The following is an 18411-nucleotide window of genomic DNA, read 5'->3' as shown; positions in this document are numbered from 1 at the left end:
TCAGAGCACTTGCTACTTTAGTCCAATATCTTTGGATCTTATAACTGGTCCATAAGCAATGCACAAGAGTGCCCACCTCTATTTTATATTTGGGACACATTGGACATGCTCCTGCCTTAAATTTTGCCAATTGGTCCGGTGCTATATGGGCCTTATGAAGTATCTTCAACTGAATGACCTGAGTTCTGTTGCAGATGGAGATTTTTCTGGCATTTTCCCAAATATCATTCCACATTTCTATAGAGATTTCCAGTCCCAAATCCTGATCCCATGTTTTAAGCAGATTGTCCATATCTCTCGATACTTCATAATGTAATAAATGATAAATAGTGCTGACCGAAGATATCCCCATTGGCCATAACACTCTACGTTCTCTATCTGATTTATAAAGACTGTCTAATAGCATAGTCGCCTTCTGTATGTAACCTCGAATTTGGAAGTATCGAAAGAGATCACCATTAGGTAATCCAAATTTCTGACGCAGCTGTTCAAAAGACATCATGACCCTTCTTTAAACAGATCCCCTAAACGTGAGAAACCCCTGGATCTCCAGAGTTTGAAAGTGGCATCTGTAAGCCCGTTTGAAACCCCCATGCTCCCACTATCAGAGCATAGGGGGATGTTTTATGTGAGTTGTCCTCATTTTGCTGCATTATATTCCAAGCTTTAATTGTATTTAGTATTATAGGGTTTTTACATTGATCAGTGATGATTTTCCTCTTGTCTGAAAACCAGAGGTTAATAAGTGGGCATTTTACTTGAGAAGCCTCGATGTCCAGCCAGATTGATTGCGGGTCAGATGACCCAATCGGCTATGTAGCTTAATAGGGAACTTAACTGATATTTCCTAAAATCTGGGAAATCCAGTCCTCCCCTTGCCTGTGGAAGCTGTAGCTTCTTCAGCTTAATGAGGGGCCGTCTATGATTCCAGATAAAGGAACCCAGCCAGCCATATAATTTAGCTATATTGTTGATATGGCTCAAGGTTTCTGGTCAAAGCTGACCCTCAAGTCTTGATGTGTGTCATTGAAGATCAATGAGCAGGTTTGACTTGTTTGATTGAGGAGTTCCTTGACACTTATTGCGACAAAGTTCACAGTTCACCATTATATCATGTCTGAAATCAGGATTTTATCTGAGGAAACTATAATTTGCTGACTGTTGTTTAGATGGATGAATTTGTGGTTCCTTTTAGAAACTAAAGTATGTTTTAAGATTTGGTTTTGGAATCAGTTAAGGTTTGAAAATAATATCTCTAGAGTTACAAATGTAACAATTGCATTTTCATTGTAGTTTCATCAAAAATACTGGAACCTAATAAGTAAAAGCCTCTTTAAAAAAAAGCAGGTGTTCCTGAAACACGAACCAATTATAATTTGTGACTCAGATGCATCCATACACATAAACAGAAGCGCTTTAAAAGACCAGCTGCATTATTATTTTCTCATATTTCAGTCAAGCAGTCTGAACTATAGTAGATTTGATAGTGTCCTTCAGGATGAAAAATTAACATTTGACTTGCTGAAGGAGGAGGCACATAAAACCTTAGTCTCCCAAAAAGCATGTCATGAATTTTTAAGAGGGGAGAAAGTGAACATTGCAGATGCTGAAGATCAGAGTCAAAAAGTGTGGCTCTGGAAAAGCACAGCTGGTCAGGCAGGATCCGAGGAGGAGGAGAGGTAATGTTTCGAGCAGAAGCTCTTCATCAGGAATGTGCGGTGGGCCCAAGGGGGCTGAGAGATAAATGGGAAGGGGTGGGGCTGGTGGGGAGATAGCTAGGAATGCGATAGGTAGATGAAGGTGTGGGGGTGGTGGTGATAGGTCAGAAAGAAGAAGGACAGGTAGGACAGTTCAAGAGGGCAGTGCTGAGTTGGAAAATTGCATGTGGGATAATGTGGGGGGAAGGGGAGATGAGCAAACTGGTGAAATCAACATTGATTCCGTGTGGTTGGAGGGTACCAAGGCGGAGATGAGGTGCTCTTCCTCCAGTCATTGGGTGCCTAGGATTTGGCAGTAGAGGAGGCCCATGGGGCAGTGGGGTTGTCGGAGATGTTCTCTGAAATGTTCTGCAAGTTAGCGTCCTGTATCCCCGGTGTAGTGGAGACCTATCGAGAGCAATGGATATAGTAGATGAGGTATTTGAAGGTTTAGGAAAATCTCTGCCGGGTGTGGAAGGATCCTTTGGGACTTTGGATGGAGGTGAAAGGCGAGGTTTGAACACCTTATCTTCAGCCTTAGGACTCTCCAACCACATGGAATCAATGTCGATCTCACCAGTATCCTCATATCCCCTCCGCCCACCTTATCTCAGATCCAACCCTCCAACTCTGCACCACCCTCTTGAACTGTCCTACCTGTTTGTGTTCCTTCGGTGGGGCAGGAGCAGGCCGTGACGATGGGTCAGCCAGGGTAGTTAGGCTTGTGGATCTTGGGTAGAAGGTAGAACCGGACGGTGCATGGTTCCTGAACTATGAGGTTGGAAGCTGTGGTTGGGAGATCCCTTGAGGTGCTGAGGTTGTGTACGGTTGGGAGGTGGTGATTTGGTGATGAGAGGTGCGGTCATGGTTGAGGGGGCGGTAAGAAGAGGTACGGTCAAGTTGCCATCTCGCTTCAGCGGTGTGAAGGTCAGTGTGCCAAACTAGCACTGCACACCCCCTTGTCCGTTGGTTTGGTGGTTCTTGTTGGAGCGGAGGGAGTGGAGTGCTGTGTGTTGAGGGTGAGAAATTGGAATGGGTGGGGGGGGGGGGGGGGGGGGGGGGGTGGACCGGTTGAGGTGGTCAATGTCACAGTGGCAGTTAGAAATAGAGATTGAGGGTGGGTAACAGACCGGCATGGAGTGTCCAGGTGGATATTGGAGGTGGGCGAAGGGGTCTTCGGAAGGTGGGTGGGAATCTTGATGGAAAAAGTAAAAAGTGATTCCTGATGAAGGGCTTTTGCCCGAAATGTCGACTCTGCTACTCCTCGGATGCTGCCTGACCTGCTGTGCTTTTTCAGCACCACACTCCCGACTCTAATCTCCAGCATCTGCAGTCCTCCCTTTCTTCATGCTCCTTCCCACCTATCACCTCCAGTTTGAACGATCACCATCACCCCTCACCTTCATCTACCTATCGCATTCCTAACTACTCCCCCACCCCCCCACCATTTCTCTCTCAGCCCCCGCCCCCGCCCCAGCCCCATTTCTGATGCAGAGCTTATGTTTGAAATGTCAACTTGTCCTCCTTAGATGCTGCCTGACTGGTTGTACTTTTTGACTGTGAATTTTTAAGAGTCAAATTGAATAATGAAGACAGGTAATTATGATCCTTTTCTAGCTTGTTTGCAGAGGAACAAACCAACAATTAGAAAAGCAATTAGTTCACCACAAAGGTGGAGATTTTCAGCTTAATTTGTTTGAAGAAACCCCTTTTGGTTAGGCTTTGCTGAATTGCAAGAATAGATTCTAGCTGATGCCAAGTAAGAAACCCTAAAAAAATTGTATCAGAGTATGTATATTTTGATCTAAAAAATGAACTGTCTTACTCTATTTTTCATGTTTTCAGAAAAAGTACTGCAAAATTAAACCTAATTGCATCACTTTTGCAGGTGCATGAATATAACTCTGAGAAGTTGAGTGCTATCTTTGTGATAATTTTGTATTAAAATATCAATTTTAAGTGAAATAACAAGGCAAGCTTATCACTTTGTAAATAATTAGTGTGGCTGCAGTTTTGGCCATCACAATATACAAAACTGAGATTTTTAACTCTTAAAAGGGTACAATAAATCACAGCCAAACTGATGCAGGGCTTAGTTTATGGAAACCAATTAAGTAAAGAAATGATTTTATCACAAGAAAAGAGAAGACTGACAGGCAATATAATTATCGAAGAGTGTGGTGCTGGAAAAGCACAGTCGGTGAGGCAGCATCTGAGGAGCAAGAGATTTGATGTTTCGAGCATAAGCTCTTCATCAGGAATAGGGGTGCAGCCCAAGGGGGCTGAGAGATAAAAGGGAAGGAGGTTGGGCGGAGGGTAGGGAAGGTAGCTGGAAGTTCGATAGGTAAATGGAGGTTTGGGTGAAGGTGATAGGTCGGCGAGGATGGTGAAGTGGATAGGTGGGAAGGAAGATGGACTGGTAGACAGTTCAAGAGGTCAGTGCTGAGTTGGAAGGTTGGATCCGGGATAAGGTGGGGGGAGGGAAATGGGAAACTGGTGAAGTCCACATTGATCCCGTGTGGTTGCAGGGTCCCAAAGCAGAAGATGAGGCGTTCCTCCTCCAGGTGTTGGGTAGCTAGAGTTTGGCGGTAGAGGAGGCCCAGGACTACTATGTCCTTGGCAGAGTGGGAGGGGGTGTGAAGTGTTTAGCCACGGGGCAGTGGGGTTGTTTAGTGCCTGTGTCCCAGAGATGTTCTCTGAAATGATCCATGAATTGGCGTCCTGTCTCCCCAATGTAGAGGAGACTACATCAAGAGCAATGGACACAGTAAATGATGTGTGTGGAAGTACAGGTAAATCTCTGTCGAATGTGGAAGGATCCTTTGAGGCATTGGATGGAGGTGATGGGGGAGGTGTGGGCACGCGCTTTGCACTTCTTGTGGTGGCAGGGGATGATGCAGGGAGTGGAGGGTGGGTTGGTTGGGGGGAAGGGGTGGCATGGTGGGAATGGGCTCTTCAGAACATAGGGTTGGGGAGAGAAATATACCCCTCCTGGTGTGGTCTGTTTGTACGTGGCGGAAATGATGGAGGATGATATGATATATCTCGAGGATGGTGGGGTGGAAGGTAAGAACTGAGTGGGGGGGGGGGGCGTTCTGTCCTTGTTGTGATTGAAGGGGTGGGGTTAAGGGCAGAGGTGCAGGAAGTGGAGGAGATATGCTGGACGACATTGTTGACCACGTGGGAGGGGAAATTGCAGTCTTTGAAGGAAGATGTCTTCTGGGATGTTCTGCGGTGGAATGGGTCCTCCTGGGAGCAGATGCGGTGCAGGGCGGAGGAATTGGGAAGAAAGGATAGCGTTTTTATAGGAGGCAGGGTGGGAGGAGGTGTAATCCAGGTAGTTGTGGGAGTCTGGGTTTGAAGTAGATGTCTGTGTTGAGTCAGTCGCCGTAAATGGAGATTGAGAGGTCCAGGAAGGGGAGGGAGGTGTTGAAGATGGTCCAAGTGAACTTGAGGTCGGGGTGACAGGTGTTCATGAATTGATGAACTGTTCAACCTCCCTGTGGGAGCACAAGGTAGCGCCGATACAGTCATCGATGTAGCAGAAGAAAAGGCGTGGAATGGTGCCGGTGTAGCTTTGGAAGATGGACTGTTCCACATTCCTGATAAAGAGGCAGGCATAGCTGGAGCCATGACCGTCTGTGCTTTTCCAGCACCACACTCTTTGACTCTGATCTCCAGCCACTGCAGTCCTCACTTTTTCTGAGGAGATATAATTGTCCTTTTAGGATTCTAAAGAAATAAAATCTGTGGACTTTGATTAAATTTTCACTTTGCCCAATAAGAATACTGTTGTGATTGTAACAAGGTTAGCCAGGTGAACCTCATAGAATAAGAGTTCCCTAATTGGTGCTGTTTATCTGGTCCAATCAGAAAGCCCTGGCTGACAGATAAGTTCAGGAGTGTTGTGGAGTGCATTATTCCCCCGTCCAACTCTATTTTGATTTAGTCCCTACCCTCCCCTTCACTGTTTTGATCACACAGCATTGCCCTTTTGATGTGGAGGGCAGTGCTTGTCACTGGCCACTCAGGTATTTTTCATATCTTCCTGGTGGTGGAAATTGAATAAAGATTGGTGCACTTTGTGTCTCTCACTGTGTCTCACACCTGCACACACACACCATGGGTGCTGGGGAAAAAAATAAGCACTACCGCACTTAGGCGGTAGTAAAAAAAAAGAAAGAAAAAAAAGGGAAAAAAAAAATAAAAAGGGCATCACACAGCATTGCCCTTTGATGTGAAGGGCAGTTGCTTGTCACTGCCCACTTGGGTGTTTTTCCCCGTTGTGTGGAGAATTGGCTCAGTTTAGGACTGTGACTCTCTGTGTGTGTGTGTGTACGTACAAGGACTCTCCCTGTTGCTGCTTGGGGCCTGCCTCCCTGCTGCTGCCTGGGACTTGCCTTGGGGCCCCTCCCCAGGACTTCCACCACCGCTACTGCTGCTGTGGCCTGAGGAGAGGCCTGTCTCCACTGCTGCTGCTGCCCAAGGCCTGCCTCCACCATCGCTGCCTGGGACTCGCCTTGGGGCCCCTCCCCAGGACCTCCACCAAAGAAAAAAAAAGTTCAGGAGTGTTGTGGAGTGCATTATTCCCCCGTCCAACTCTATTTTGATTTAGTCCCTACCCTCCCTTTCACTGTTTTGATCACACAGCATTGCCCTTTTGATGTGGAGGGCAGTGCTTGTCACTGGCCACTCGGGTGCTTTTCCTATCTTCCTGGTGGTGGAAATTGAATAAAGATAAAATTTTTTTAAAAAGAAAACGAAAACAAAAAGGAAATAAAAAAATATAGAGAAAAAAAAAGTTCAGGAGTGTTGTGGAGTGCATTATTCCCCCGTCCAACTCTATTTTGATTTAATTCCTACCAAAAAAAGAAAGAAAAGAAAAAAAAGATTAAAAAAAAGAAATAAAAAAAATTCAGGAGGGTCATAAATCCTGTTCACTCTGAGAGCTGGTTCTGAGGGAACTGCATCAGTGTCAGGGATTCTCCATGCGTAAATAAAGAGTGACCCAGTGATTCTTCTGTGGAGTTATTTCAAGTACAACGAGAGAACGGGGGCTTCAAGTTGAAAGGGGGTGAATGTAGAGCTAATCTGCAGAAGTATTGATTCAGTGAACTAATGGTAAATCTGTAGAATATGCACTTTAGAAAGGCAGTGGAAATAGGTGACATTCATTTGAAATACTCTAAGTGAATAATTGGCAAGATGAAACTCCTTAAGTTTCACATGCTTGAGAGGAAAAAGTTGATTTTGGATCCATGATTCCCAAAGTGTTCTGCCAATAAGGATTTTCTCACTTTGTCTGGGCTTATTGGCAACTCATTAATAAGGATTGATTGTTGTGGTTAGTTAACATTATTTTTGTACCATACATGCAACTACCTTAATGGTAGAAGGTGAACAACATTATACTTGGGTTTTCTTTGTTGAACAACTCCTGTGACCCTATTGTCACAATACAGGGATAGCAAGCCAAACCAAAATCACCCTCATTATCATTAGGTTTGCAATACTGTGAAACTAATATATTCATTGACCCTCAAAATTGCCCAATTGCACCTAACCAGACCTTAATGAATTCTCCAATGTTATAACTTAAACAAAAATTAATAACTTATTACTAATAATGTGACTTTTGCAGGACAGGATAAACAATATGTAATTAATATTTATGATCTAAAAATTAATTTTCTTGATCAGAAGTCTCATTCTCACAGACAGACACAGTTAAAGGATAAGTCAAAGAAAATAAAAGAACTGTAATTTGTCAGTTCAATAAACCAATCAATGGATGCTAGGCCTTCATGAAAAGCTTGGTCAATGGGCTGTTCACAGGTCTGTAGAACTGTGTATCTTGCTTGAATTCTGAAGTCACCAGTTAATACAAGAAGTTTCAGCAGACTCCTAGAAATGTTTTCTTATTTCTTTAAGACTGTTTAATGTCTGAGAAACAATTTGATAACTTGATAGAAATTTAGAGTGTAAATCATGGCAGTTTCTGGAAGCTTCCAAAAATAAATCACACTGCCTCCTGTTAAAACCCCTTCAGAGCTGTTGTTTTCTTCTCTCAAATCAACAATCTTTATGGTTGGGACATGGGTCTATGTACCTACCAGACAAAGGAGCAATGCTCCGAAAGCTTGTACTTTCAAATAAAGCTGTTGGACTATAATCTGGTGTTGTGATTTTTAACTCTGTGGTTGGCTGATTAGTACCATTCCTCCCTTGATTGACCAGCTGCCAGCCCAGAGCTTAGGACCAGTTTGGTGTTGATTCATCTACAGTGTCCTTAGAATAATAATAATTAAGGCCAGTTCCCAATAGCAAATATTTGGCTTTGTTCACAACAAAAACAGAAATTGCTGGAAAATCTCAGCAGGACTGACAACCTCGGTGGAGAGAAATCAAGGTTAATGTTTTGCGTCCAGTGACCCTTCCGAACAACTCAAAGATCTGTATATGTTCTCTTCTTTAAAGCAAGCTGCTCTTCAAAGTTCAAATCCTAACTTCCACATAGTTCGAAACCTCCAAAAATGAATAAAATAAAAGAAAAGTAGAGAGGGCCTCTACACTACAAGCTATTGATTTGTACGGTTGGTTCTGCCATAACGCCTGTTTCTTCAACATGTTTGAAGCATTTAGACTATTATTTGTAGAATGTGAATTTTCCTTACCTGTATTGGTTATAATATGATTCTGGTCTCACTAATTTAAATAGTGCTGCTATGACTTGATTTTCCTATAACACAGGAATGGAAATACCATTTTATAACAGAACAGACTACTATAAATTGTGCAAAAGTCAGGAAATCCAAGATGGTGGAAACTCAGCAAGTCTGAGTCTATAGTGCTCCTCCCAAGACCTAGGCAAAGTGGTCCACCCTCCTCCTCCACACTCACCAAATCATTTAAAATAGTTTTTACTTAATGTAATTAGTGGTTCAGTACTAAATTTAAACAGTTCAGTCTCCTGTAAAAATGACTAGGGGGGGAAAGGAGCCCGTAGCTCTCAGCAGGCGGGCGCCCCTCCCCCACCCTCCCCAGCTCCAGCAGAGGCATCCGCATCCGTCCCTGGGGACTTACCTACGGTGGTGAGCCTCACGGAAATAATCTCTAAACTTGATGCGAAGATCAATGCTTTCATTGAAGAGTCCCGAAGTCGATGGAATTCATTCTCGGCCGTGCTGCAAAAGCACGGCTGAGACATCGAAGAAATTGAATACTGAGTTGGAGGGGCGGAGCTAAAGGCCGCAACCTCCGAGGCCATTGCCGAATCGGCCGTGGATCGGGTCCAGACTCTCGAGCAGCAAGTCTAGACCTTAGAGAATCACATTGACGACCTCGATTCTCGAGGTTGTCGAAAAAATATTCGTTTACTGGGCCTTCCCTAACGGGAAGAAGAAGGCCAGCTTACAAGGTTCCTTGAACAGTGGCTTCCACAGCTTTTAGATCTGGAGGCTGGATCAGGCCTGGCTTACCAGGTTGCAATACGTGGGCCTGGCTCGAACTAGTGCCCCCACCCCGGTCCTGTTCCGGCTGCAGAGCTATAAGGTGAGGCAGATGCTCTTGGAAGCCTCCAGGAATCTTGGGAAAGATCCCCAAGCCATGTTTTATAAAGGATCCAAGATTATGTTATTTCAGGATTTTTCCCCAGCTGTGGTCCGAAAGAGGAAGGCGTTTGATGAAGCAAAGAAACGTTTAAGGGATTTAAACATTCAATACTCCTTGCGCTATCCAGCTATACTACACTTCAGCCATGAAGGGTCCGTGTATAACTTCGGATCACCGGAGAAGGCCAAGGAACTTTTGGACTCTCTAAGATGAATTATAAGAGTTAATTGATGTTGTCTTGCCCTACTCCCACCCCGGTTTACCCCTCTTTTATTTCCTTTCATTATCTTACTGTATAACATTATCTCCAGGGGGGGTGGGAAGAAGGGTTTATTTATTCATTCTTTACTTAGCGATTATAAAATAATATATAGATATATATATATATATATATATATAGGCCAGGGGGTCTAGTTAATGTAGATGGGGGGAAGGTGACTACCTTATCCTATTTTATCTTTGTCCTTGGGAGCGGGGTTGTTTTTCCCCTGTTATTTTGTATTACTATATTTAATTATTATTTGCAGAGACTGTAATTTTATAGTCATATATGTTCATAGATGGTATTAACATTACCAAATATATCCAGGTGTTGGTGTGGGTGGAGGGTGGGTGGGGGATAGGGTACTCACTCTTAGTTCTAGTTCAGTAGTATACTTGAATTTTCTTTATCCTATCGTGGGGTGCCTGGGTCAAGGGTGGGGCACTGGTTGGGAGAGGTTATGATGGGTTTTTTGGAAAGGAAGTGATGCCCCCTGGGAATAAGGGGGAAGATCTCCATTTAAATATGTTTTATACTTTTTTTATTATTTAGAAATAGTTTTTTATTATATTGATCTGAATGTATTAAAGAGCTTTTATTTTTGTGAATTTTATATGCTCTCTGCTCGGGATGTTTTGGATCGGGTTCCTTCTCCTGGGGGGTCTTGATCTTGCCCAGTATTATGGATGATCGGTCGATTAAATGGTGCACCTGGAATGTCACGGGGAGTAATTCACCAATCAAAAGGAGGAGAATATTATCAAACCTCAAGAAAGAGAGGATTGATATAGCTCTCCTATAGGAGACACATTTATTGGATAAAGAACACCTGAAATTACGACAGGGAAGAGATTGTTTTCCGTTCTCTCTTTCTGTGCAGGGAAAAACATTTTGGTAAACTGGGTGGCTGAGGGCCCTCATGGACTTTCAAGTTGGCACAGAATAATTATGGAATATACTCCCCCGACTTCCTTACAAATATGGTACACCAGAAGAAAAACCAAATTATTCCATAAAAATATGGCAGCCCTTCTTGAATTACACAAATACAGATATCTCGGTCATCCTACAAGGGCCTTTATTTAATTGAGAGGGTGAACCTGACTGGTCCGGGGCCCCCTGGGAGAGCAATCCTGCATGAATATGGGTTTTGTTGTGATTTGATGTTAACACATTCTGAGCATGTATATCACTGCTCAATTTATGTGTTATCCGTTGGGTTTTTTTCTCTAGAATAATGTAAGAATTTTAATCATACACTCTGGCTAGTTGTAAATTAGATGAGTAGTTAGTTGAGTTTTGTCTTTTTTTTTCTCTTGGTATTTCTTTTTTCTTGTTTGATAGATTTTGGTTATCATTTATTTAAGATTTAACTGTATATCAATGTTTATATTTTGGGTTTTTTTTAGTTTTCTTTTGTAAACTTGTAAAAACATGTTAAATTTTCAATAAAAATATCTTTTAAAAAATTGTGCAAAAATCAAGATCCTTAAATGCAGTTTTGTTTTACTAAACCTGTTCTGAACCATTATGACACAACTCTGAACTAGATGGGACTTGAACCCAGGCCTTCTGATCCAGAGTTAGGACACTACCACTGCACCACAAGAGTTCTAAATCTTTGCCGCATCTTCTGACACATTGTCTAATGTGTAGTAAATATTGGCACAGACACTGGGGAGAACTGTTGTTGTCTTTGATAAATGCACTATGTAATCTTAAATTTGAGCTAAGCAGGTAGACCGTGCCTGATCTTGAGATCCTGTCTAAAAGCTGATCTTTAAAATGACCTCCATAATCTGACAGGTGAGGATAATTCTCACTGCAGGAGTTCACTCTTTCTTTTCCATGTATGGACCAAGGTGATGACATCTGGAGCGGACTTTGCAAAACCCCAGCTGAATGTGGATATGCAAATATCTCCTGTTGAAATGACACCTTGTCACATTGCTAAGGATTGATGGTAGACTGAAGGAATGGTAATTGGCTGCATTGTTTTTGTTTTGCTTATTATGGACCAGACATACTTGGGCAGTTTTCACTTTCACAGCAGTGTAAAATAATATGTCACTTGCTTTGCTGCTGTCTACCAAAGTTGCGATTTAGTAATCATTTCTTTTGAAATAAGCACTTAAAAGATACAAAAACAGTTTGTAAAACTGTAGTTGATTGCCAGTTTAGTTCATTTTGCTGTCGTTTGTGCTTCTCGGAGAGTTTGAAGTTTGACTGCTGTTATTAGAATATGATTTACTTTAAACACAATCATGACGTTATGTAAGGGTATCAATAAAGATATTATCAAAGTGGAAAGCAACTCCATGGAAATATAAAATATGAAAGAATATAATATTGTTTATTTCAACATGATACTAAAGTCCTTTTGCTATTGCAAGGATGGCAAATTATGTTCTGATGATTTGAAGGTCGCTGTATTGTTCTATCCTTAACAGTTTTGTAAGTTGCTCTGCAGACAGTACTTGGTTAATTTCTTGCCTACCTATATATTTTAACCCACAACCATCCAGCATATGCCATTTGTTGACTGAATCAGTGAGCAATCATCTTGTTAATACTACTGTTGAACTGACCACTAAGTGATATGCAGGAGTACCTGGCATGAGTTTTAGTTCATCTGTTTCTTTTTTTCCCTACTCCTGTCCCTACCATCTAGTAAACATATCTCCTGATGGCCAAGCTGAATTTAATGAACCAGCCCATGTGGGAATTATTGGTACTAAATTTTGTATATTTCTCTCAAACATAAATACTCCACCAGATATAGATGTGATGGATGTGGATTCTCAGAAATGTTTTTTTTAATCTTGTGCCAGGTTTACAAAACACACTATTCTTTATAAAACTCATGTAGGGTCATTTACAATTGCATCAAAATAAGCAGTTAGAAACTGCACTTGCAGCTTTTACAGCTTGCAAGTGGTGGTTAAGCTTTCACAGGCACCTGAACAATAAAAGTCACGGCTTGGGTCAAAACTAAATTAAGTCCTTCGTGGAGCTTTGGATTATCTTTATGATTGACTGATTGACTATAGAATATTTACAACCATAGGACCACAATCATGTTTTGAACATTGGCAGTTTTAAAATTATTTTAACTGGAGTCAAATGATATATGAAGTACCTACATTATCAGTGTCGAGTGGTTGCAGCCAGTTCTTTTGCAATCAGCCCCCTAAATAGCTATATTATTAATTTTTAGGTCAGCTGGCATTTTGGGATTCTGAACACCATCTGATCCTAGTGCATGCCAGAAGTGTGAATTTTATTGTATTTTGTTATTACTTTCAATATTCTGTACCTTTTTCTTCAATTTTACCCTTTCAAAATGTTTCAGAGAGAAAGCTGAACATGGCGATACTTAGCATGAGACATCTTGTTAAAATTATTGGATAAGAAGAATTGTTGTTCAGGCTTTTAAATTATAATCGAAAGCTAATAAACTTCAGATTTCACAAACTCTCATATTATTGTGACTTTGTGAAGTTTATTCCCACCAATTATTTAGCATGCTCTCACTATAGTTTTAACAGATTTAATTTAGTTGAATACTTGTGATGAGATTGTGTTCCTGCTGGAAATAAGTAATGCCCATTAATTCTGATTGTTTGACATTTTATCAGATATGTTATTGGCACAGATAAACAGAGAAACCCAAAGTATGGCGGAATTCCAGGGAATGGGCAACGGTCAGCATGTCACACTGTGCCTAACTGAAGCTGTAGCAGTAACAGGTAAATATCTACAAGTATTAATCTGTATTACAGTTTTAGAATTGTGATTTGTTTTTTCTTTTGAAGATTTTCAGGTTGAGGTTAACACCAGTGATATGGAAGAACAGAAGGCAAATTGCACAAGACAATATGGCATTTTTTAAAGTAATTAATCTAGCAACACAATGGTTTACTGTGTAACCAAAAAGTACTGAATGATGTAGATGATTTCCACCAGTTTAAATACAGTTGACTTAGTTTCCCTATTTTGTGTGTGCAGTGTATAAAGCAGTGGCTAGGATTTTGCCAGGCGAATGGAGGTCTTGCCCACTGGTCTGAGAACTGTTGAGAACTCCTTGTTAGTTCCATGGTGAGGTCTGAAGGAATCAAGTGTAACTCAGATATTTAATCCCAAGCATACAATGGCCTGTTTTTGAGATTGACATCTCCATCTGCCGAGAGCTTGTGGCCAGTCAACTCCACTTATCTCTTGCACCAGCAGGAGTGGTGGCTGCTAGCACCACTGTACCTACCTGACATCCAGAATCACAGAGGGAACGCAAGTCACAGGTGAATGAGAGTGAAGTAGAATTCATGTAAGTGTAGGATCGGAGGCAAAAGCAGAAGTGTGGCCATCCGTGCTCTCTTCCCTACCTGATGCTAGCTCCCGTCATTCAAAATAGCATTCTTGGGCGTGAGAGATCTCTCTCTTTCCTCTTTGCATCTGTCCCTTCCCTTCAAAACACAATAGGTTTTGCTGGGAGGCATTCTGAGACCTATACAGCCTCTACTTAATCCCACAGCCAACTCTAAATTGCAGTTGACTCAGAGATAATGGGTATCATTTGGCATTCTGCCACTGATGGCCAAAAACCTGTTCGTCCCTTCACCCTCTGATTTAATCAAGAGTGGTTTTTCTGCTACCAGAAAACTGATATGAAACTTCTGCCATGATAAAGGGGAGGATTAATTGCCATGGTTTCTTAGCTATAGCTTCGTAAAATCCAGCGCAATATTTGGACCAATCTAATGATTTGCAGTGGGTTGTAGAGTTTTTTTTCCAAGTGTAATATTGAATCCGCTGCCTGGGCAATTTTTTTCTCATTCATTCATAGGATGTTGCATTGCTGATTAACACCAGTTTTTATTGGCCATCCCTATTGGTGCTTGACAAATTGGTGGTGAGCTGTGTTCCTGGATTACTGCAGTCCTTGGGTACAAGGTCCTTGGATGCTGTGAGAGAGTTTTGGGACTTTGTTCCTTCGCTGTCACTGGGTCAGTGATACAATTCAAAGTGAAGATGGCATGTGGCTTGGAGGAGAACTTGCACATGGTTATGTTCCCATCTGTATGCTGTCTTTGTCGTTGTGGTTGATGGAGATTGCAGATTTGGCAGTTATTTTGAAGGAGCCTTGGTGAGCTACTGTAGTGCATCTTAGAGATGGTACACACTGCTGCTACTGTGTGTCAGTGGTGAAAGGAGTGAATGTTGAAGGTTTGGACGCCAAACAAAAAGGCTGCCTTGTCTTGGAAGGTTGAGTGATATTGGAACTGTACTTACCAGACACTCTTGTGGCTTGTAGATAGTGGGCAGGTCGTGGGCAAGCAGGAGGTGAGTTATTAACTGCAGAATTTCTAACTTCTGATTTGGTCTTTATAGCTATAGTATTTGCATACGTGTCTAGTCCAGTTCAGTTTCTGGTCACTGGTAACCTCCATTATGTTGATAATGTGGGTGATTTAGCAAGGGTAGTGCCATTGAATGTAAAGGGGAGCTGGTTAGGTTTTCTTGTTTTACATGGTTGTTGCCAGGCAGTGATGTGAATATTACTTGCTAGTTGTTAATCCTACTTTGATATTGTACAGGTCTTCCTGTGCATGGGCATTGACTGCTTCAGTAGGTGAAGAATTGTGTACAGCGCTGAACATTGTGCAATCATCAGAAAATATCCACATTTCTGACCTTATGATAAGGAAGATTATTGATGAAGACATGAAGATCTTTGGCATGACTGTGAGAAATGATGGCCTTGGACTGAGATGATTGACCTGTAATAAGCACAGCCATTTTCTTGTGATAGTTATGATTTCAACCAGTAGATTACACCTAATTCACATTGACCAGTTTTGCTAGGGTTCCTTGATGCCATACTTGAGCAAATGCTGCTTTGATGTCAAGGCCAGTCACTCTCACCTCACCATTGCTCATTTGTCCAATTTTGGGCCACACTGTAATGAGGGCAAGAGCTAGACAGCCTTGGTAGAACCTAAAATTTGTGCAGTAAGAGGGTTGTCTTTTGCAAATGCCACTTGACAACACTCTTGACTGCCTCTTCCATTACTTTGCCAATAATTGAAATTAGACTTACAGGGCAGTAATTGGCTTGGTTGACATTTTCCTGCTTTTTGTGAGCAGGGTGTACCTAGGCATGTTTCCATATTGTTAGGTAGATGCTAGTGTTGCAGCTGTATTACCGTGGGTTGGCGGGGGGGGGGGGGGGGTGCAATTGTCTCCAGGAAACATATTTATAATACTATTGCCAGAATGTTGTCAGGGTCCATAGCCTGTGTATTACCACAGCTTTCAGCAGTTTCTCTATCATGTGGGGTGAATTGAATTGGCTGAAGACTGGCATCTGTGATGCTGGGGACCTTTGGAGGAGGCAGTGATGAATCATCCATTCGGCAATTCATTCAGCCTTCAGCATTTTCTTTTACAAAATCACTCCCCAAGTGATATTTTGTGGAGCCTTTTTCAACTGTTAGTTGTTAATTTCTACCACCATTCCTAGATCGTTGTGGCATTGCTGCGGAGCTGCAATCCGATTCATTGGTGAGGAATTGTGCAGTCCTGTCTATTTAATTTTGATTCTGCTGTTTGATATGCAAGTAGTCCAAAGATGTGCAGGTCAGGTGAATTGGCCATGCTAAATTGCCCGTAGTGTTAGGTAAGGGGTAGATGTAGATGTAGGGGTATGGGTGGGTTACGCTTCGGCGGGGCGGTGTGGACTTGTTGGGCCGAAGGGCCTGTTTCCACACTGTAAGTAATCTAATATAATCTAATCTAATCTAATCTAATCTAAGTAATCTAATCTAATCTAATCTAGTCCTGTGCTGTAGTTTCCATCTTAGTTTTAGATATGACTGGAACTGCATGAGGCATGCTCTCATGCACTCCCATCTTGATGGTGACAGGAGAGTGAAGAATATCCAAGTCATTAGATTACAGGTTGTAGTTGAATACAATTGTTCTGCTGTTGACAGTCTACAGCAACTCTTGACTGCCAAATATTGATTTGCTAGATCTTTTTTGAAGTTTATTTCATTCTGGCAGTGCCACGCAACATGAGGGAGGATATTTTCAAGATACATACAGGATTTTGTTTCCACAATGACTGACAGGAGGACTGTTGTGCAGCCCAGCATCTGCTGCAGGTTGATTGGTGAGGATGAGGGTGACTAAGTTTTTAACCTCTTGTTAGTCCTCCCACCCCTTGCCACATGTCCAGTTCATTGACTATATCCTTTCAGACTTGTCCACCTTGCTCAGTAGTGGTACTCTCAAACTACTATTAGTGATATTGAAATCCCTCACCCACCAGACATCTTGTGACGTAGCCATCCTCAGTGCCTCCTCCTAAAGGTATTCAACATGGAGACAGTAGGTGATAATCAGCATGAGATTTCCTTGCCCATGGGATCTGGAGTCTCAGGACAGCTCTCTCCTGACTGTATATCACTGTATCTCCACCATTTGGGTAGTTCTGTCCTGCCCTGTGGCTGGGTCTGGACATGCTTAGGGTATGATGATAGTTGTTTGGGACATTATCTGTAAGGTATGGCTATGTGAATATGACTATGTTAGGCTGCTGGTTTGAAATAGGGTTCCAGATGTTACTAAGATAATTGCAGGGCTGGGTGTGTCAGTCTGAGAGCAGGTGAAAGGAGGAAAGAGAAAATACTTCGTTCACAACTCTGACTGAATTGTTGAGGTGCAGGAAAGAAAATTAAGGGGTTAATTTATAGCACATAGCTTGATTAGAAAAAGATTTTGCACATCAATTTTTTTTGCTGTTTAAAATCTTCAATGTTTCCCAATGTCCTGTAGAAAGTATATATGATTGCGAGATCGAGCTGTACTAATCTGCAAGTATTTTGGTCAGTGTTTCTGTAAATGATACAAGGTTATCAATGACAGTATTGCATTAACATAAGGATGACTAATACAGGTGTCATAGAACAGCAAACAAGCATCCACTTAGGAATGGGCGGGGGGGAGCTCTTGTGCAGTGGTAATGTTCCTACCTCTGACCTGGGAGACCCAGGTTCAGATTTCACCTGTTCTAGAGGTGTGTAAAAACATATCTGAACAGGTTAATTAGAAAAAAAAATAAAATGAACATCCTACTGAAGCAAATTAAAATATTTATTTTTCAAATTTAAAGGAATGTAGTGGATTAGTTGGAGGTTCAAAGCACTTTGCAGTGTATAAATTAATGTCTGTAGAGTGCCATATGGCAATTTCTTGAATTTAGTTGGAGACTATGTTAAGTTCCCTTATGTGCGTGGAATGATAATTGATAAGCACAGTGTCCTCTTGATTCTATTATGCTTCAAATCCATGTTGAATGGCACGGGCAAAATTAGACAGAATTTGTTGTAATGGTCAACGTAATGGGAAAAAAATTGAATTTGGGAAATACAGAATCATAAATGTTGTGATAATGCAGCTTTTGTAAACATTATTGCTCAGTTTCTCCAATTGCTTTTCATCAACTACCCAATAATAAATGCGTGTGTGTGGATGGATGTAGGGAGAAAATTGTTCAACTTGTGTACAAAATTATTTTATGATATGCCCATTTCGAACAGTAATGAGTCTTTTTATTTAGATGGTGATCGACTGGAAAATATGGACGGTGTGAGTTTACAAGCTGTTACTCTTGCAGATGGAACTACAGCATATATTCAACACAATCCTAAAGGTGTAGATTTTCTTGGTGAATTTCTAATTATACAACAATTCTTCTATTTAATCTGTTTGTTTTCCATATTTTGGTCTCCTGATATTATCTAGTTTACAGCTATAACTTTCTTTCAGCTCGATGTTAAA

At 41.7% G+C, this 18411-nt stretch overlaps 1 protein-coding gene across 7 annotated transcripts in view; it reads left to right on the top strand.

Annotated features, from left to right (window-relative positions):
• The window catches only part of znf143b (zinc finger protein 143b), a 102868-nt gene that overhangs the window by 10145 nt on the left and 74312 nt on the right, over window positions 1-18411 (top strand). For 2 of the 7 annotated variants that reach the window (XM_072592275.1, XM_072592272.1), the window contains exons 2-3: window positions 13209-13319; window positions 18191-18283. In XM_072592275.1, coding sequence (XP_072448376.1) covers window positions 13209-13319; window positions 18191-18283 — 204 coding nt within the window. Of the gene's footprint in view, window positions 1-11445; window positions 11550-13208; window positions 13320-18190; window positions 18299-18411 lie in introns of those variants that run through there. The other 5 variants (XM_072592274.1, XM_072592271.1, XM_072592277.1 and 2 more) reach the window with 3 other exon arrangements.

This window comes from Chiloscyllium punctatum, chromosome 22, assembly GCF_047496795.1.
Source record: "Chiloscyllium punctatum isolate Juve2018m chromosome 22, sChiPun1.3, whole genome shotgun sequence".
Classification (NCBI taxonomy): domain Eukaryota; kingdom Metazoa; phylum Chordata; class Chondrichthyes; order Orectolobiformes; family Hemiscylliidae; genus Chiloscyllium; species Chiloscyllium punctatum.
This window is presented reverse-complemented; position numbering and strand designations above follow the sequence as displayed.